At 34.9% G+C, this 21,161-nt stretch overlaps 4 protein-coding genes across 4 annotated transcripts; 1 reads left to right on the forward strand and 3 right to left on the reverse strand.

The window, feature by feature from the left end:
• Positions 1-1,078: 1,078 nt before the first annotated feature.
• On the reverse strand, positions 1,079-2,252 carry TRIADDRAFT_57715 (uncharacterized protein; the record flags this gene model as incomplete). Its single annotated transcript, XM_002113830.1, has 6 exons — positions 1,079-1,179; positions 1,318-1,462; positions 1,557-1,727; positions 1,809-1,919; positions 2,010-2,094; positions 2,170-2,252. The coding sequence occupies 6 exons, from the start codon at positions 2,250-2,252 to the stop codon at positions 1,079-1,081; spliced, it is 696 nt and encodes a 231-aa protein (XP_002113866.1).
• Positions 2,253-2,412: 160 nt separating this feature from the next.
• On the reverse strand, positions 2,413-5,462 carry TRIADDRAFT_57716 (uncharacterized protein; the record flags this gene model as incomplete). The annotated part of the gene is made up of 9 exons (XM_002113831.1): positions 2,413-2,514; positions 2,602-2,740; positions 2,823-2,914; positions 3,035-3,190; positions 3,273-3,453; positions 3,527-3,671; positions 3,764-3,854; positions 4,104-4,225; positions 5,429-5,462. 9 exons carry the CDS (start codon positions 5,460-5,462, stop codon positions 2,413-2,415), a joined length of 1,062 nt encoding a protein of 353 aa, XP_002113867.1.
• A 6,585-nt stretch (positions 5,463-12,047) lies between these two features.
• Positions 12,048-15,919, reverse strand: TRIADDRAFT_64041 (uncharacterized protein; the record flags this gene model as incomplete). Its single annotated transcript, XM_002113832.1, has 7 exons — positions 12,048-12,142; positions 12,562-12,606; positions 12,799-12,854; positions 13,419-13,468; positions 15,264-15,321; positions 15,453-15,529; positions 15,881-15,919. The coding sequence occupies 7 exons, from the start codon at positions 15,917-15,919 to the stop codon at positions 12,048-12,050; spliced, it is 420 nt and encodes a 139-aa protein (XP_002113868.1).
• Positions 15,920-16,840: 921 nt separating this feature from the next.
• Positions 16,841-18,852, forward strand: TRIADDRAFT_57718 (uncharacterized protein; the record flags this gene model as incomplete). Its single annotated transcript, XM_002113451.1, has 2 exons — positions 16,841-17,237; positions 17,687-18,852. The coding sequence occupies 2 exons, from the start codon at positions 16,841-16,843 to the stop codon at positions 18,850-18,852; spliced, it is 1,563 nt and encodes a 520-aa protein (XP_002113487.1).
• Positions 18,853-21,161: the final 2,309 nt, after the last annotated feature.

Genomic DNA, 21,161 nt, shown 5'->3' on the forward strand with positions numbered 1-21,161 from the left:
TTAGCGGTTTAAGATTTTACTGTAACAAAAGTTTAATTCATTACATTAATTAAATCCGATTTGTTTAATGTTATCATTATGTACCCCAACGAATTGACTTTGTTACATCCTACAGCATAATTTTTCGAGTAATAAAAGACGCCCACATTAGATTGTTTGTCTGTATTTATGGAACTTAATTTTCACATTTTGAGACTTGGAGCTTAAGTAGCTAACATGTAAAATTTTGTGTTAGTTACTCATTATATCGTTATTTATTATCTATGTAAAATGGTACACTTCGGAATCTCAAATTAGCGATAAAATTTAACTGATCTGGAATTTCCTAACAAGTTTGCGATCTATTCTTTGATTGAATTTGCTTTCAAGCCAAACACAACTTGGTATTGTTGCTACAAAATCCTGAATTGGTATTAATATTGTTGTTCTGTTAATTGCTTCTCTTCATATTCTGTTTCGTAAATCAAATATACCAAAGTATCACAAAGCAATAAACTATAGTAATATATTATAATTATCTATCAACAACCAGATGTAAGCATCGTAGGACGTAATGTACGATAAATTTATTTCAAACTGTGAATCAGAAAATTTCGAGTAGAGAGTTAAGAAGTTTTTTTTTTGAAGAACTTGTTACAATTCAAAGGCCTTCTCTCATTTCATGACACTACAATGCTGTAGTAACTCGCTATTACATAGCGCATTAGTTCGTACATCAGTCCAGTAAGACCGTAGTTTATCGTAATAATTTACTATAAACCGTTTGTTGTCGAAATGGTGATATTTTTCAGGATTCATCAATACATAATATTAAAATCAACCTTCAATATAATAACTCATAACTACAGTTTATTATACGCAAGAAAACGCATCATTGCTACCACAACAGAGTCCCTAACAGTACGTATTGTAACTTATACCCATTAGCCTACTAATTTATTCGTATCAAAATTTGAATAGCTATTGGAATTGTTGGCGACATTCATAATCTAGTAAATTATCTTAATCAAAATTATCAGTAAGTAAAGAAAATAAGGAATTCCCTTAATTATAACTTATAGTAATAAAGCGATCAAAACTATATATCCCATAATCTTGTACAACAGTCGCTGCCAACAGATACGAATGAAGAATTGTCCAACCAGACAATACCATTCACAGGGGACATCGGATGGGCTCCTACAGATATATTTAAAGTTAAGTATAATCGATAACTGTTTCCATTAAGGTAATACCTAATTATTTATAAAATCTCCTTCATTACTACAATATACAGGCCTAAACTTTTAGTGAGTCGGAACTACAGTTATACTGTACCTTTGACGATTGCTTTCTTGCCAGCATCGGCAACTGACCACAATATAACATTGGAATCAATGCCACCAGATGCAATATATGTAGAATCAGGTGACCAAGCAAGGTACGATACTCGGGCGGTATGATAACTCCAACTATGTAGTGTCTACAATATATTTCAAATGACATTAATAATCGGAAATACAATAATCGCTAAGTTGTATAATTGAAGATTCATGATATCAAATAATGCTTCTTACTACAGAGTAAGCCTTTGTTGCCATTACGGTGAGACATCTTTGAGAATCTCCAACAGCTAACAATTCGCCATTTGGCGAATATGCCAGATGCGACGGAGTACCTCTCACAGATACCTTAGTTATTTCTTCCAAGTTATACCCGCTTACTTTGTAAACATACACGAAATTTTCCTATATTCAAATATTAAAACTACTTACAACATATTTCTGTAACAAGTGTTATTTTGCCAATTTAATTTAGCTATCTTGTACCTTGCTACTTCCAACAGCTAGTTCACAAGTTACAGAGTTGAATGAGATACTGTTTGGCTCATACTTCACAAGTAAACTATTTTCTTTTTGGCCTTCATTAGTGATCGAGATCTGATATCATAACGTAAATATAATAGAAACGAAATTACCGTTTGATAAACAAATCTTGAAAGGCCTTGTCTAATTTCATGTATTATGTACCTCGTTCATGCACGCAACAAAAATAATGTTGCCTCCCCCACTACACAAAGCGCGAGGTTGAGAGTCTAATTTCAGGGAATAAGAACTAAAACAAAGTTATAAAAATCGATTATATTTTCACTAAAAATAATTTCTATAGTAATCTACTGCTATAACATACCTGTACTCGTTAGATGCGGTTGAAAACTTTTTCATGCAATCGTCAATTCCTACGGTGTAAACTTCGTCTCCAACGGTAAGCATAGCGTTAACTTGATTGTTATGACCGACGCCTTTAATTTCATCGTTATCTCCAGTGGTAGTATCCCAAGATAGTGTCATAGGTTAAAGACATAAAACAATCTAAAAATTCATTTAATTCTGTAATGGTAACGTTATCTATACAGTAAAATACGGGTTACAGTTAGACGATCGAAAAGATATTTGTTAATCCGGTATAGTCTACAGTGTATATCTTTTTCTTGTCAGCCGATAAGGTTATAGCAGTAATAGCCTTTTGATGTCCCTATATTAACAAATAGATGATTAATATGAATAAGTATTGCTTCAAAGAACGTTTAAGTTTAGAGCAATTGAACCTTTATGATTATACCTTAATAACTTTCGTCAAAGCTGAATTACTAAAGTCTAAATAGTTTATGTAGCCGGAAAGTGATACTGATAGAATATGATCCCCTTGCCACAAGCATCCCAATTGTTGATCGAGTAACTTACTGCCTACGTTAATTGTACTAAAAAATTTTCATGTCAAAAAGATGTAAATCCAAATTTATGTATAAATTCAATAAGTAGTATAAGCGACTAAATATTTACCCCATCAGCTCAAGCGTATTAGCATCCCATAATTTGACAGATTTATCCGCGGAACAAGTAATAAGTTGGGCTGAGTCTGCTTTCCAGGCAGACTGTTTTAAAATAAAACGAATTGATATAATCAAGTATCTTTCCTAAGCTATCATGATATAGCTATTATTAATACTTTTATAACTACTGTGGAAAAATGGATAATTAATACATTACTCTACCCCATAGATTCCACCACTATGAGCGGGATTGCCAAGTTCTCCTTCTTTTTCTGCAGTCTTACCGTTATACAAAAATGCTCTTCCATCTGCTCCACCAGATACGAATTTTTCTCCATTAGGAGAAAATTTAATGGTATTAATAAACTTAGAATGGCTCTATGAATAGGTAAAATAAGCTTTAATAAAGTATTCCAGTATAACAGTAAAATTAATCGATCACTAAATAAATGATCATTACATTGATCTTTTGATCGAATTTAAAAGGTGGTCCAGAATGAAACGCGATCTGCATGTCTTCTCCTCCAGTAGCAACCTTGTATGGTCGTGATGGTTTGAAGTCAACACAAGTTATTGGCTTATGATGACCAGTGATAGTACCGACGCTACTTCCGCTGTCCCATAAGAAGGCGCTCGCGAACCTTATCAATACAAAATATAAGCAATTAGACTTTTTATCCCTATGAAAGTATTATTGTCTGAATAGAGCCCTACTTCTCTCTACCATCACCAGCGGTAATGATCCTCTTACTGTCTGGTGACCAACAAAGATCATAAATCGCTCCGTGGGGTTGATACTCATACTTTAACAAATGTTCACGCTGTGTAGTGTCCCAAATTCGAATTTTTCCTCCAGTGTCTGAATATAGGTAGCAGTAACAATGAATATAGTCGTAATTTTGATCACATTCATATGAAGAATGGAGAAATCGTTCTATGGAATTTGCTTACCAGCAGATGCAATATAGAACCCACTCGGAGCATAGCGTGCAACTGTTGTTTGCAGAGCATGTTGAGCATAAACATCACTTTCAGCTAAGTTCTGTGGACGTTAATATCATTAGTTAATTTTTGATTTAGTAATTAATGATTTACTGAGTCAATTTGACGATTAATAACACATGATGTAGAGCATTCAAATTCTTTATCATTACAGTAGTATTATATATCAAATGTTGTCAGGATTTTGTAGACGCCTTTGCAAGGAATTAAAGTTGTATAGTACTGTATACCGATCTCTAGATGAAAGTAATTCAATATTTGTATCACGGTATCTAAGTGCTCCAAATACCTCGATATTTCTGATTATAACATGGTTTCCAATACAATATAAGAAATTTTTGCCCTTAGGATCGCCACCAATCTGAACACTTCGTCCACGTTCTGTTCGAGGCAAAGCTGCAAAGCAGTTCTCTAGAAAAGATTTAATGTATTAATCATTTTAATATTATTTTTAATTTTATAGCTATAATAACGACTACCGATTAATCCTTAAATTAACGAGAACATCGGCAGATATCACACCTCTTTACTATGTCTACTGAGTTAAATTTTAATTTCTTATTGCTCAGGAATTTCTTGTACGTCAAATAGCATCCATGAAATGTATTTCTACAAGAATGTTTACAACATGAACTATGATCCTTTATTTCTTACAATGGAAAAATACTGTACCAGAAAAGCAATTTAGCTTCTGATTTACAAAAAGTTAAGAATAGTAAAATGTGTTTTCTGTCAGAGCAAAAATAGTAGCAACTACTCCACTCTACATTTCATTTCTGTAATATAAGGTTTGCATCCAAATTCGTAGTATCTGGTGTTAGTATTGGTAGTTAACCTAGCAGAGTTGTAAATCGTCACACCTGATCTGATACTTGATTAGCTTACGACTTTATCATGACCAAATCAAAAGTATAGTAGAGTACTTTCCGTAGTACTTGTTATGTACTATCATTATTCTTATTTTCTAGCAACAAGGTTGAAGATAACTTGATCACTCACAATTCAAGAGATTGCATGCTTGCAGTCTACCGTACCAGTGCTACTGTCGTTAATTTGTTAATTATTTATTTGAACCGTAATCTTGAAGTCTATTCAATTTGCTAACAACAATCAATTTATCAAGAAGTAAACTTGGTTTAGCTTAAAATTTAATATGATAGACTAGATGATGATTGTCTATTTGCTTGTTTCATTAGCAACATGTTCTAAAAGAGCTTGCTTACGAGAGATTACACACCTATAGCCTATCGTAGCAGGACTAAAAAAATTGTAATTATTTGACCCCTAATCTTGAAATCGATTCAATGAAGCTCACAAATCTATCTGTCAAGGCAAGTCGATAAAAATTGACGTTGGATCAGCTTTAAACTTAGCACGATAGAGTCGATCGACATTGTCTCCTAGTGTATTTCAATAGCAATACACTTGGAGACAACTAAACTTCCAATTTAAGAGATTAAGCGCCTGCAGCCTAATGTTCAAGGAGCCTAGGACTACTGAATTATTATTATTTGACCCCTAATCCTGAGACCAATTCTAAGACGTCAATCCCTCAAGACAAGTCGATAAAACTGGATGTTGGATCAATTTATCAGCCTACCATAGCAGTATTACCGTCATGAATTAATGAATTTACATGACCCGTCATGCTGGAAGTCGATTCAATTTGCTAACAAATCTATTCCATCAAGACAAGTCGATAAAAATTAAAGTTGGATCTACTTCCAATTTCATACGATAGAGTCGATCGATATGGTCTCTATGCGTGTTCCAATAGCAACACGCTTGGAGATAAACTAAAAACTCACAATTCAAGAGATTACGTGCCTGCAGCCTAACGTACAAGGACTAATCAATTATTTGACCCCTATTTCATGATGCCAATTCTTCAGGAAAAGTAGATGAAATGTAATGCACGATCAATTTATAACTCAACATGATAGAGTAGATCCACATTGTCTCTTTGCTTGTCTAATGAATAACATGCTCACAACTGAAGAGACTATATGCATACAGCCTACCATCACAGAATATTACGATGAGGAATATTCATTTATTTGACCCTCAATCATGACATCAATACAATTTATGAAGCAATCTATCGATCAAGATTAGTCGATAAAAATTGACGTAGGATCCATTTCAAAATTAGCAGGATAGAGTCGATCGGCACTGTCTTCTTGCGTATTCGAATAGCAAGACGCTTAGAGAGACAAATTTAACTCCTAATTTAGCAAATTACACGCCTACAGCCTACTGTACCAGGACTAACGAAATCACTTGAATGAATTCGTTAGCCGTTAATCCTAAGGGCGATTAATGTTTACGCGATCGACAAGTAGATAAAATTAGACGTTGGATCAACTTAGAACTTAATAGGATAGCGTAGATCGACATTATCTCCTTGATTGTTCGTCTAACAACATGCTTGAAGACAACTTACTCCCAATTTAAGGCAATATCACTTACTTAAATTACAAGACATGGCGGATTTCTTCTTCAAGACAAGGCGGCGTAGAAAAGTAGAAGGCTTATTGGAGGTTGTCGTCTACTAGACTATCAAAAGAGAGCCAAATAGAAATGCTGTGCTGATACTAAATACTGATCAGTGATGGCAGTAGTTTGTATAAAGATTTGGTGGGTGGATTTTAGTAGCCTAACTTCCCATTGGTCCTGCATACTCATAGCCATAAATGGATTGATTCACGCCCTGGTCATATTCCTATAACGCATCGACGCGCATAATACAGTAGACTATAGCCATAGGATTGCCATTAAAAAAATGGCGTGACATGGTTCGCAATTTTGGCATCTACTCAGATCGTCTCTACTCCATTATCCCCTAAAATACTCTAATAAGGATGATAGAATACTATTGCAGTGTTCCTATGCCACGTAGATCCGCCATTGCATTGCTATCGACTAGGATAGACACTATAAGGTAAAAGATTTTACTAGCGAAATCGGCCAGAAAGTCGAAATGATCAATGGCGTGATTAGTTAGTCATGTTTCAGCCATTAAAATGGTCTCTACTCCATGATATCATCCATTTAAATACTAGTCAAAATACGAATAGAAATCCATGATAGGATGGTGGAGAAATAATAACTCATTCTATATTAAAAACGAAAGTGTTATAAACGCTTCAGAAATGGAAATCTCCCTATTAAAGTTAGATATGCGCGTGCACGATTGTCGAGAATGCATGGTGGCGCAAATGGAGTTTGATATCCAATATGAGATTAAAAAATACAGATAGATACTGATGTACGATTAATTAGAGGTCCTAGTCTGCCAGCCTTCAGCTACTGGTGTTCAATTTTTGATTTCGAATTTAGTTATCCTATAAAGCACACAAGTTATCCACCTTTCAATATGGATGGGTTTGGCTTTTCTGTGCACTAAATAAATATTAGTTGTTCGTCGTCGACACTCTACCCTGGGTACAGTTTGCATCTCTAAATTTACAAATTTTAGCTATATAGAAGCATATATAGCATGACTAGGGTTGATGTATAGTTATTTAATATATGGTGTTTGAAAATGGAATAAAGCAGAGCAAGCAATATAGCGTGTACCAAGGACTACTCAAGAACCTATCTTCTTCCTCCTTTCTTATTTCTACATTCATGGTCATGATGTTAGAAAGAGGGAGAGAAAAGCATATTGTTAAGTAGCTTCGAAGATTAGATTAAGAAGAGCAACATAATATTAACTCGTATTGTCCAATAATCTATTCAATTGCAAGCAGAAGGAAGTCAATAAATACATATTGCTGAGTGAGTCTTTTATCGTACATAAGTTCAAGATGAAGTTTTACAGTAGGCTTACTCAGCTCGAGCTTGTAGTCAATAAATGGAGTGTAACTAATTATAGGCGCAACTTATCACGCAAATGGAAACTAGTAAAGTTCAATAATCATTGCCTATACTATTTGAATCCAACTTTCTTTGCTATAGCATAATCACATCCTTCATCATGCTTAATGTGCAATTCTACCGCCTACTCTAAATGCTTCATTAATTGAATTTAATCTATTTTACTAATAGTCAACGGTATCCTATACTTTAACTTGGGTATGATAATACTTTCTTTCAATCATGATTTAATGAACTTACAGCTTACTCATAACATACTATTGAGCAAAACATTGAAATTAAATCAGCAACATGATCTAATTAATAGTATATGCCAACAAGGTCACTGCTAAATCAAACACGAGTCTCCATTTGCTACTAACAGGTTGTTCTTTCAATGTGACTGTAGTATGATTTCACACAGAACTCGCCATGATAGATAATGCCACTTTCGTGCTTATGTATATACTGGCGATATTAGTTCGTATATCAGTCTAGTAAGACGATAGTTTATCGTAGTCATTTACTATAAGCCGTTTATTATCGCTAATGGTGATATTTTCCAGGATTCGTTAATACATAATATTAAATTCAACCTTCAATATCATAGCTCATAACTACAGTTTATTATACGCAAGAAAACGCGCTACCACAACAAGATCCCAAACACTACATATCGTAACTTATAGTTATTAGTCTACCAATTTATTCATATCGAAATGTGGATAGCTATTGCTATAAATACTGACGATTAATGTACTTTACGAAATGCGCATCTTAATATTATACCTTAATGTAGGCTAGTACTTGCTATCTATGAATAATTTAATTGCTCGTAAATGATTAAATGCACGTTGCACGGTATATTACTCTTTCAACTGTTGGTAGAATATAATAAAAGGAGCTATACTTATTTGCTCGAGCAGAGTTCAACAATGAGAGATATTTAGATGTAAGACACGACTCTATTTCATATGATTTAATGTGATTTTAATGTGATTTTCCAAGTTTTTTATTGTGTATACTTCTATCTATCTATCTTGAGATGGAAGTAATTCAATATTTGTATTACGATATCTAAGTGCTCCATGTGATGGAAATTCGAATAATAGAAATGGCACACAGACTTAAACGGTAAAGCTTATTCTTACTGTTATGGATTTCGACGCGACAATTAGTTTTTCCAAAACCTAACATTCTACTTATATGCGAACCTTTTTATATCTACTCTCATCTTTTCTAGCATATTATACTGTACTGTGCATGGCGAGCTATTTAAGAATATTTGTCATCATAGCGTTATTAATTGTATTACAATATATATACTTAATACAAGACTATGCTAAGAGCCATATTAGAGCAAATGATATTTAGTCTACTTTAACGAATTTACGGCACTCCAAATACCTCGCTATATCGGATTATAACATGATTTCCAATACAATATAAGAATCTTTTCCCTTAAGATCACCACCAATCTGAACACTTCGTCTACGTTCTGTTCGAGGCAAAGCTGCAAAACAGTTCTCTAGGAAAGATTTATTGTATTAATTATTTTAATATTGTTTCATTTTCAATTTTATCGCGATAATAACGACTATCAATTAATCCATAAATTAACGAGAATAACAGCAGATATCACCCATGTTTACTACGTCTACTGAGCTAAACTTTAATTTCGAGTTGCCGAGGAATTTATTATACGTCAAATTTCACCCACAAAAGGTATTTCTACACGAATGTTTACAACATGAACTATGATCCTTGATTTCTTACAATGGAAAAATATTGTACCAGAAAAGCGATTTAGCTTCCAATTTTACAAAAATTTAAGAACAGTAAAATATGTTATCTGTCAGAACAAAAATAGTAGCAACTGCTGCAGTATGCATTCCATTTCTACAATATAAGGTTTGCATCAAAATTCGTAATATCTGGTGTTAGTATTGGTAGTTAACCTTACCAAGTTGCCAACAGATCCACCTAATTTGATACTCGATTAGTTTACGAATTCGTCAGGAACTAAAATCAAAACTATAATAGGGTACATTCTGCAGTACTTGTTATGTACTATCATTATTATTTTCTAGCAACAAGCCTGAAGACAACTTGGTCACAATTCAAGAGATTACATGCTTGCAGTCTACCGTACCAGTGCTACAGTAGTTAACTTATTATTTGAACCTTAATCCGAAAGTCTGTTCAGTTTGTTAACAACAATCAATTTATCGAGAAGTAAGTAACTATTAGCGTTGGATTAACTTAAAACTTAATATGATAGAGAAGATCATGGCTACTTCCTGACTCGTTTGAATAGCAACATAGTGTAAAGAACTTGGTCATAAATTCATAATTGAAGAAATTACAGACGTGCCGCCAGCTGCACCGATACTACAATAAGTAATCAATCTGTCAAGATAAGTGGATAAAAATCGATGCTGGACTATTTTAAAAAATTATTAATATGATAGAATGGATCAACGTTGCCCCTTACTTGTTTGAAATTCAAGACATTTAGAGACAAGTTACTGACAATTTAATCCTAAGGTCAATTTTAAGGAATCAATCCGCCAAGGCAAGTCGATGAAATTTGACCTAGGATCTACTTAAAACTTAATATGATAGCGTAGATGATGGTTGTCTTGTTGGTTGTTTGATTAATTAGCATAATTAGCAACATGCTCTAGAACAGCTTGCTCACAAGAGATTTTATGCCTGTTAGCCTACCTTACTAGGACTAAAGAATGGTAATGAATTGACCCCTAATCTTGAAGTTATTTCAATTACCTAACAAATCTATCCGTCAAGGCAAGTCGATAAAAATTGACGTTGGATCAGCTTTAAACTTAATATGATAAAGTAGATAGGTGTTTTCTCTTGGCGTGAATTTAAGGGATTATGCGCCTGCATCCTAATGTATAAGGATTGATGAATTATTTAACCTCTAATCCTGAGACTGATTCTGAGACGTTAATCCCTCAAGACAAGTAGATGAAATTAGATATTGGATCAATTTATAATTCAAGATGACAGAGTAGATCAACGTTGTCTCTTAGCTTGTTTGATTAGTGGCATGCTCACAATTGAAGAGACTTCACGCCTTCAGTCTACTTTGCTGAAGCTGCATCATGAAAATTTTCACAGGGGGGGGGGTGATTACCCCATACTTCTAATTTTGGTATATGGTAAGCGCATCCTTCCAATTGCTCTTTTTTCTACTGAAAACTCCCCCACACAATGTAGCACAGATTTAAGAATTACGGTAATTAACGACAGGAATATTAATTTAGAACTTTTTTTAGGGGGGGGGGCGCTTACTCAGTACTTTACGGTCATTAATTTATTTGACCAGCAATCTTGAAGTCGATAAAAATTGACATTAGATCCATTTCAAACTTAACACGATGGAGTCGATCGGTGTTGTCTCCTTGCTTGTTCGAATAGTTAGTAGTACACTTAGAGCTGAACTAATCTCATGAGATTACACGCCTGTAGTCTACCGGACCAGGGACTGATAAATTAACCTTAATGAATTCTTTAGCCCCAAATCCTGAGGTCGATTAATGTTTATCCGACAGACAGGTAGATGAAATTGGACGTTGAATCAACTTATAACTTAACAGGATAGCGTAGATCGACATTATCTCCTTGCTTGTTCAACTAGCAACATGCTTGGAGACAACTTGCTCACAATTTAAGGTATTAGTACTATCTTAAATAACAAGACGTGGCAAATTTCTTCTTCTAAATGAAGCCGCGTAGAAAGAAGAAGGCGTATTTGTGGAGGAATAGAGGAAAGTTAGTTAGGAGCGGGGAACAATTTTTTGTTTAGTAGTCCCTGCTCTTCTCTTTGGGAAATAGACGAAAGTTGATTAGGAGTGGGGGCAACTCTTTGTTTAGTAGTCCTTTTCCTTCTCTTTGGGGATTACGGGAAAGTTGATTAGGAGTGGGGAGGGGGAGACAATTCTCTGTTTAGTAGTCGTTGTTCTTCTCTTTGGGAATGCGAGAGAGTTGATTAGGAGCATGGGACAATTTTTCGTTTAATAGTTCCCGTTCTCCTCTTTGAGGAATAGGGGACAGTTGCTTAGGAGCGTGGCGGGATAATTTGGATGTTTGGATCAAGAGCATTGAACAGACCCAGAATTTTTTACACTATATCATATACAAATAGGCGAAAACATGAGTCTATCGGCTAAATGAAGAGATAACTTTTAATGTATAAGTACGTACAATAACCACATCAGTAGTCGAATAAAGTATGAATTTTATTAGTAGCACGCTCTCCTAGATTTTATCCATAAATAGTAATCAGAATAGCAAGATAAAATGTCATAATCTAGTAGTATGCTACTGTACAATAATGGAATGTAAATCTTTACATGTATGTAGTAAAACTGACGGGTAAGTTTCCACCAATCTGAAAACAATCGAGAACTGCCAAATTATTTTTATCGCTGATATACTTTTCATCTAACAAGTAAATTTTTGATGCTAAGGTCTAGTACTTGTGTAACTTCTTGCTAACTATGACCATGATGCTCTCCTTCAATATTGAATGAGGAGCCCATCATCACAGTATCAAAATTAACTTTTTGACACATCGACATCACAAGGAATTACAAATGATGTCACCATATCATAAAATTTATAATAATTCTAGCCTGTTAACAAAATGAAACAGCTACAATTTAGTTGGTATAAGGTGTAGGTTAAACCGTTGAGTTGTCTGCAACCTCGTAGTTTCATCAATCATAGTAGCCTCTTGACATTGAATGAGTTACCTGCTATGACATCATTACAAGAACAAATAAAGGTTGCATTGAGGTGCTACCAAACTTTTCAGTTTGGTATTTAGCGCTTGCCAATAGTTAAATCAGCAAGCGCTTTACCTATAAAAATGGAAAACACACCGTCAATCATGCCCATCCCAGTATCTAATGATTTCATCGATGATCAAGTAATATCAACTTAGGATTCTCATTTTTACCTTCCTCATCCGCCACCGCCACCAGCCATGGGAGGACTAGCTGGACCATCTATTGGTAGGAGTAGAACACATCAATGATTCTCACTTCGAAATTAGTTTTATAGGCGTAAAATCACTTGCAAACTAATGTAAAACATACTTTGTCCTCCTGGATTAATTCTGCCAATCTTTTTCCGAGGCGGTCCCGGCGGTGGTCTATAAATGAACGATTATTTTAACTTTAGTTCTAGAAAATCTTTAACGGTCTAGTAGACAAGCGATTTTACAAGTATTATATAGAAAAGTACAGTAAGTTTAAGCTCTTGCAAATGGATAGTCGAATGTGAAGATAATTCAGTGATTTTAGTTTACATATTGAAATGGCCAAAGCATAACACGTAAACGAGTTGTTTTAATTCTTAATATTATTAAATAGTCCATAAGGAATACAGTACAAAGTAAGTGATTCTACATTATGTTCAGTGGAAAAAGTAGAACAAAATTAAGCTGTAGCAATGGATGATCAAATGCAATGATAATCCAGTGACTTCAATGCACTTATGAATATAGTTAAACATAACATGTCAACAGTTATTTTGATATTGTAATACTAAATAGTCTATAAGGAATAACAGTACAGTAGTAAGTCATTCCATAGTGTAGAGCAGAGGAAATTAAATGAATACAAAGTTATCGTCCAATATGAAGCTAATCCAATAATTAATTCTACTTTTGTGTCATTATCATTATAGAGCACGATGTGTCATGGCAAAGACGGACCTTTTATCTGGTCGGAAAGTCGGGGTTTCTTTCTTCTTGTCGTTATCAAGCTAATTGGAGAAATTGTAGTAGTATTAGTAAATAATTTTTATATCTATCATTCTTTCAAATAACGAAAAAGAAAGTACATAGGCTATATCACGATAACAATGAAAGAACTTACCAGAAGCATCGACTTAATGCTGTTGTAAAATAAGATAGAATAAAAAATTTTAGATTATTGTAATCAATAAGCCATTTCATGACAATGATGTTGTTATTCGTATTGCTGTAGTACTACAACATTACTAGGGAGAGTCTTTATGGTATGATATTACAAACAGTAGTTGATGTTTCTATAAGCATTCAACAATTAAACTAAATAGAGCTTGTATTGCAAGAAATGAGTATATAAGCCAAGTCTATTCTTTCCATATTATTTCACTCTTAATACTTACAATAGCACCATGCACGCTACAAATGTTGTGAAGAAATTCTTTATAGAAGACAGCGTCCACGGGCTGTTTCCTTGAACGAGTTGACCTAAGTATATCAATAGCATCGTTAAGTCCAATGTAAAAACTTATCTAAGTATTTCTAGTTACTAAATTAGATATACACTTATGATGTAAACTCCTACGTATGCAATATCCATGTTGTCAATGTATTCTTACGTGCATCTAATCATATGCAATAAGAATTTGCGAATGAATGATGCGAAAGTTTATATTTAAAGACCCATCACTCATTCTACTCTACTAGTCAATGCTAAAGGAAGTAGATGAAAAAGTGCTTCTTTTCTATAGCACCGTCCAAATCATATCACCATGATAGCGAATCGATAGCGAGATGAAACTCAACCTACTCATTTCTAGCTATAATTCTGTTTCTCATGTCTATCAAATATGTTACTCCTGTACAAATGGATTTTATACGATCATTATGGTTATCATTATTGCTATCCTTGTCGGGAAGATTTACGCGTATACTGTTTATCCATCCACAGGCCATTTCTGTTATGTGCGACCTGACTAGAGCGCTGAATTGGTAGTCTAGTATAAGGTTGACTTTGTGCTTATCCTCCTATTAAGTTGAGTTATTATTTCAATGGATGGAAGAAACGGCTATGGTACCCAATTGAATCAGACTTGGTGTTTTTAATATTGCTAAAGCAAATGGTTTGGTCATTGGATATTACATGATATTTTTTAGCGTTGATTCTACGACAAAAATGTTGGATTCTATTCATAAATTATCCTATGTATACATATACATACACACAAGTGGAGAGAATGATCATCTCGTAAAGGAAAAATGTGATGAAAGCCTATACAGATTACTAGTAGTGCACTTTACAGTAAGTTGGTGATTATTCTTTTCGCTACGACTATACAGATAGAATCGCAAGTGAGATATTTTCTAATGCATTCAGTGTAGATTCGCAGCAATATACTCGTCAAAATAATATTGAATTGATGTAGAATTTCAAGTCGATTCTCTGCTCATGATCTCATGATGAAATTTCCATACAACACATACTGTACAGGAAGAAGAATCCATAGTCCAGTATCAAGCCCATTATCCTACACGTCTACACTAGTGGAGAAAATAATCATCTACTAGATGGAATTGATACCAATTTGAAGTCGACATTCTTCTGATGATCAAGTTTCCTTACATCCTTTCCATGTCAACACACAAGATGAAGAGTAACTGTATATTGAGACTACGTGTATTCTTCTTGATAATAGTCATGACTGTATAACGTCGAACTGGGGAAGAAACGGCTAACAAAAGATTTTACATTTTGTGAAGTTGGATGGGTATTTTTCTTGCTCCAATGCATCACACTGACAGCTATCTTACCATTTTTGTCAATGTAAACCATGATGAGCCAAGGCTACGTCCAAGCTCTGTTAAAGTCCTACAACAGAAAACAGTGATGATTCTATTAATTAACCCAACAAGTGCCTCTTCTCATCTATGCCATCAACACGCCGCCACTACACGATAGTATTCTGCTTAGTCATAACCGATGATTGCAATGGATCTTACCCAAAATCTTCAAGGAAAAGGTCAAGATTTCTTAGTTTAATGTCTACTTTTTGGTCTTTCCAACAACCTTTTTTTACCTGGTAGAGACGATGATGAGTTAATGGAGTTGATTCTAGACTCTCAACGCCTCCATCTTGATGACGATTTCAATGATGAACAGTTGACGTCACTAACCTAGTCCTCGAGCAGTAGCATGAGTACAGTGTCCAATACATCAGTTCGTGTGTAATATTGTTACTTTAAAAGAGTTGGCGAAATGGATTTCACTAAGGGGAAACCAGCATTACTAAGCAAAACAAATGGTTGATGCTATCGTCAGTATCAAAAGATGATCCAGTCTGCTATACTAAAGTGTACAAAGCGCACTACTGTACTGCACCATAGGCTACGATTGTTCCACTAGTCCACTCTGTCTGGTCGTCTGATACCCGGTCCATCGGGCAATGGACAATTGGACAATTGGACATGCTGAGAATTGCTGATTTTGGCACAGCCATTCATTAATATGTTCATCAATCATCTGTATTTGTAGTCCAAAGAGTTGGTAAATTGTACAACAGTGTGCCACAGGCTACTCAAGGTTGTTCCTCTTGTAGTAGGACTTGGTACTATGCTCAAGTAGAGTAGGAAGCATCGCCATTTTGCAATACTATACAGAAGACTACTTTCACCAGTATTGAATCAACACAAGCGATTTGTACAGTACTAGACTGGTCGAGAGCTCGTCCCTAATAATCACTATACTAGTAGAAGAAGACTTGGACACCCTCCGACAGACGGACTTCCCTTGCTTGTCGAAAAATGGCTACTTAGTATGGTTCTTTTGTGTCTGTTTCCTAAATCACTGGTACTAATTTCAAGAACATCGACACATCTTATAGAACTGCTTCTAAGCGTAGCTTAATAACCGATAATATGATTTAACGTAATATAACTTTATTTAGAATAAATCAGTCCGTTCAAAATCTACCATCTCCATACTTAAGTACTGCCATCATGATGGGTTTGGCACAATAGTGGAATAAGATGAGATCGATCATGTCTGTCCGTCCAAGCGGGAGTCTATCCTGGACAAGCATATTTGTAAACAAGTCAGTGAGAGGCTATGCGTTATAGTAGGATGCAATACAGTTCTACAATTCGATACAGAACAGTACTGTTACGAGTATTGAATCGGCACCACATTAAGTGGTCAGAAGCTCCACCAGCTTAAAACGAATGCAAGACGGGAAGAAGCTCTTGGAAATGAGGTAAAATTAATATTGGTAAGAGCTACAACATCAATTCTTAACCGTGCTAGTCTGCAAATAGTGCAAGAAAATTCATTCCACTTCAATGATAGACAATTGATGTGCAGTATAGGAATTTGAATACTTTGATCGGATAGAATGGGTTTGGGCAGAGTTGCTATCGCATCCATTTCCATTGCCATCACTATCTTATTAGCCTTAACCAAGTCGTGCCATTCAGCTAAAATATTATTAGTCGTCCAACACTATCATAGCCATGCACAGGTAGTTGCAGCAGTTGGAGATGAATTGCATGCCAGAGGTCATGCAGTAACGATGGTTGCAGCTCAAGCTGTCCAATCCTTGTCCAGCAAAGAATTTAAAGTTCGATATTATCAGACGCCTGTCAGAGATCAAGACCTCGCAGATTGTACCGCGCAATCATTAAAAAATCAAGATCCTCTACTATCAGCGTGCAATCGGCTTTTTCGAGATGATATTCTTGCTTTTACCAATGGAAAGGAGCTACTGGATGAATTAAAGCGTGAAAATTTCGGTAAATGATTTTGAGTAACATTACATAAATACCAGACATGCGTCTATTACGCCATCTTAGCTTGCAAAAACCTTCAACGAAACAATAGAGCTAGTTCAGCCAGGGACTACTCAAGTAAAAATGTTACCCCCTTTCCACCGTCTACTTTCTCTCTCTCTCTCACACTATAATCCCCAGAGATGATATAGTAAGAGAGAGGAGTGGGAGACGATGGAAGAAGGGTAACACTTTTACTTGGGCAGTCTCTGGTTCAGAAATGTGAAGTGGGAGTTTTGCAAGCTGGAGTGGCAATAGTATGCATGCATCGCATTGCATCGAGTAGTGCTAGCAACCGACTCTTTCTAATCCTAGTAGCTTGTATAGTATAGCACTTTACGCTTATAGTACTTCTATTAATGCGGATTCTAATTTTCAATGACCAAACTCTTTCTCAATTTGTCATCGTCTAGATGGATTAATTTGCGACGTAGCAAGCTATGCATGCTTGATTGTTGCTGAATATATCAACATCAAAGTCCAAGTAGATGTATCACCAATCGGTCTGCTTGATCCATTAACAACTTCGCCATATCATATACCAGGTCCTCCTGCCTACGTCCCACAAATGGCAGTCATCGCGACTAACAAAATGAATTTATATCAACGCACACAAAATGTCATCTTTTACGGCATTATGATCACTCTCTTACGAACCTTTATGTTTAGTAACATGTATCGGTCTGCTAACATAACTAATTTAGGCTTCAACTCACCACCTAGCTTTGAACTCAGAAGATCCACATTTCTGATTGCTAACGGTGATTTCGCTGTTGATTACCCTCGACCAATTACACCAGCAACAAAAGTAGTAGGCCCTTTATTACCAAAACCCGCTCAAACTCTTCCTGACGACTTACAACAGTTTGCCTCTGCTAACAAAAACGGGACTATTGTAGTCTCCTTTGGTTCAGTCATGATTGGTTTAAAATATGTCACTGACCTAGAAATATTTTTCCAAGCTTTTGGTCAATTACCTTACAATGTCATATGGAAATTTAGTGATAAAATCACCCATCACATTCCCGATAATTTAAAAGTCGTTCAGTGGTTGCCGCAAAATGACCTACTTGGCCATCATAATGTCAAAGCTTTGGTAACACATTGTGGCTTAAATAGTGTCCTAGAAGCTGCCTACCATGGTGTACCTATGATTGGTATTCCTATTGCTGCTGATGGAATGAATCATGCTCAAAAGATTATAGCTAGAAATATCGGTGTGATACTAGATATCAAAACGATGACGAGCAATGATCTATCCAATGCAATCATCAATGTCGTAACCGATAAATTTATCGCAGAAAATGCTACAAAGATATCAGCATTTATCAAGAACAGACCTAATGGTAGAACACCAGCACAAGAAGCCGGAGACTGGGTTGAATTTGCGTTAGGTAGTGAAGGAGGAAATTATTTACGGACTGAAGAATATAATTTAAGATGGTATGAATTGTATTTGATCGATGTTTATGCAGTTCTTATAATAATATGTTATTTATTCATTAAACTAATGAAATTAGTGTGGAAAGGAATTGCTAATGTATGTTGTCGTAGAAAAGAAAAGGTTAAAAAGTCCTAATTGAAGCAATTGAATGTGTAACAAACTTTAGCTTACAGCACCTGTTAAGATTCTGTTGAAGTTTATACACTTGTTAATACACTTATATAGTTTTACAATATGTGGTGATAACTAGTAATAAGTGCAAGCCATTATTTGCAGTACTAGCATTCGTAGATTAACCTGCCAATATTTTCATGCAATCAATACAGAAAAGTTGATTCTATATTAGCAGCGATGATTCTATTATGAATAATATGACACTGGATAATTGCAAAACTCTTGTGACGATTGTAGAGTACATTGCATATTGCCTTCCAATAAAAATTGTATGCGCTAGAAATCTGGCACCATTATTAGCCTTTCTTTACCGGGTTAATAGCTGAAAGCAAATGCAGAATGGATTGGATCATATTGTGATCGAAATCTGTAATAAAGACATCTAGAAATTACATCTCATGATTTACTAATGTTACCAGGGGGTTACTAATAATGACACGTTTAGCCGGTCGTTATCAAAGGCCGCATAGCACTATAGTTATAAAATAAATAAATTTATCTCCAATTTGAAGGGTAGTACTACATGAAACATTTGCTTATTTCTCTTAGAGCAACGAATATACTATATTATTGATACAAAACATGAGAATGAGCCACCTAATATGAATTATTTTGGTGAATATTGATTAGTCATTCTAGTCTTTGTCACATCTGTAATTATAGTTGCATCACATTGAATCCATAAGAGCTGACAGATCTTAACTCATTACAATCGAAATGAGCCGCTTCAGACCCCCATCTCTTTCTCACCTTCCATGTAAAACATTAGTGAATAACAGGATGTGTACGCGTGTAATGAGATAAAGAATTAATTATAGCTAAAAAATATGGATTATACGAATTCTTAAAATGCTGTGAAGTAAGAAGAATTTGTAGATTCACATTCGGCACATTTTACATGAACTAGATCATCTGGTAGTAGTGGAGTAGTTATTTACAAATCAAGAAGTTGTATCAGACGATATCCTTTTGCAGACTTGCAGCATCTATAGATTGCTATCTGTCGTAACTGGTATTTAACGATAAAATATTTCATATCTTTATAAGTTTCCGATTTTCCATAAAGAATGTGCTTGAAAAACGGCATTATGAAATAAAGAATTTTATGCCGATAGAGCAGGTAGGATATAAATTGATTAAGGCTATCAATATTGCTGCACGTTGCATAGACACTTTTTGATTAATCCCTAAAGTCTACTGTTATTCATATAAATATTCTAGGCTTGTGAATTTATTACCTTGGTTGATATCATCTCATGCATAGAAGGTAAATTAGAGGATGCAAATTTACTTTGTAAAGTAGCTACTCCTAGACTACAACATGGTGAGACAAAGAATTTTTATACCGATAGAGTAGTGTAGCCAGCCAGATAGTATATAGGTACATCTACACTGTCTGAGCACAAGCAACGAATCATGTTGCTATGCGAGCATTACATCTTAATGCGGCACCTATTCGTGATTTCGGTACCGGTTAAGAATTCAACTTTAGTGCTAAATTCACGGCACTACAAGTTGGTGAGTGGAAATTCATGAGAGCCATGAATGTTACTGGACGTTAGGCATGTTATAATCAATCCCTAAAGCTTGCTACTATCCGAAAAAAAGTCTTAATCTTACGAATTTTATTACCATTACTTCTATCATCTCGGGCAGTAGAAGAAGGTGAATTTAAGGATGCAAGGTTAATTTGAAACGTAGCTACGCCTAGTTTAGCCTTATATTCGTGTTGATATTATCATAATAAATATTTCAAGCTTACAAATGGATTACCTTTACTTTTACCATCTTATGTAGTAAAAAGATGAATTCAAGGACGTAAATTTAATTTGTAAACTCTTATACTTTTGTCAATGTATCATTGACTGCCAGAAAGAGTTGTCTATTTTTATAGGGGAGCCGATGTGTCCCGTATACACATTACGGTTATGACTTGTTTACTATCTGTATCATAAATCGATGAACTTTTATATTAGAAGTCAGAGTATACAAAACCATCAATTTCATTCATATCGTTACCATGAAAAATGTCACTTTGAATGCTAAGTATAATTGATTAAGACGATGAACTTTTGTACTAGAACTCAGAGCATGCAAACCTCTCAATTTCATTCATTTCGTTAGCTATCAATTAGCTAGCTAACTAACGAGTTAGCTATTCTTTAGCTATTCGTTAGCAATCCATTCCATTCATTTCGTTACCATGAAAAATGTCACTTTGAATGCTAAATATAATTGATTAAGACGATGAACTTTTGTACTAGAACTCA

Source organism: Trichoplax adhaerens, genomic scaffold, assembly GCF_000150275.1.
Source record: "Trichoplax adhaerens TRIADscaffold_6 genomic scaffold, whole genome shotgun sequence".
NCBI lineage: Eukaryota > Metazoa > Placozoa > Uniplacotomia > Trichoplacea > Trichoplacidae > Trichoplax > Trichoplax adhaerens.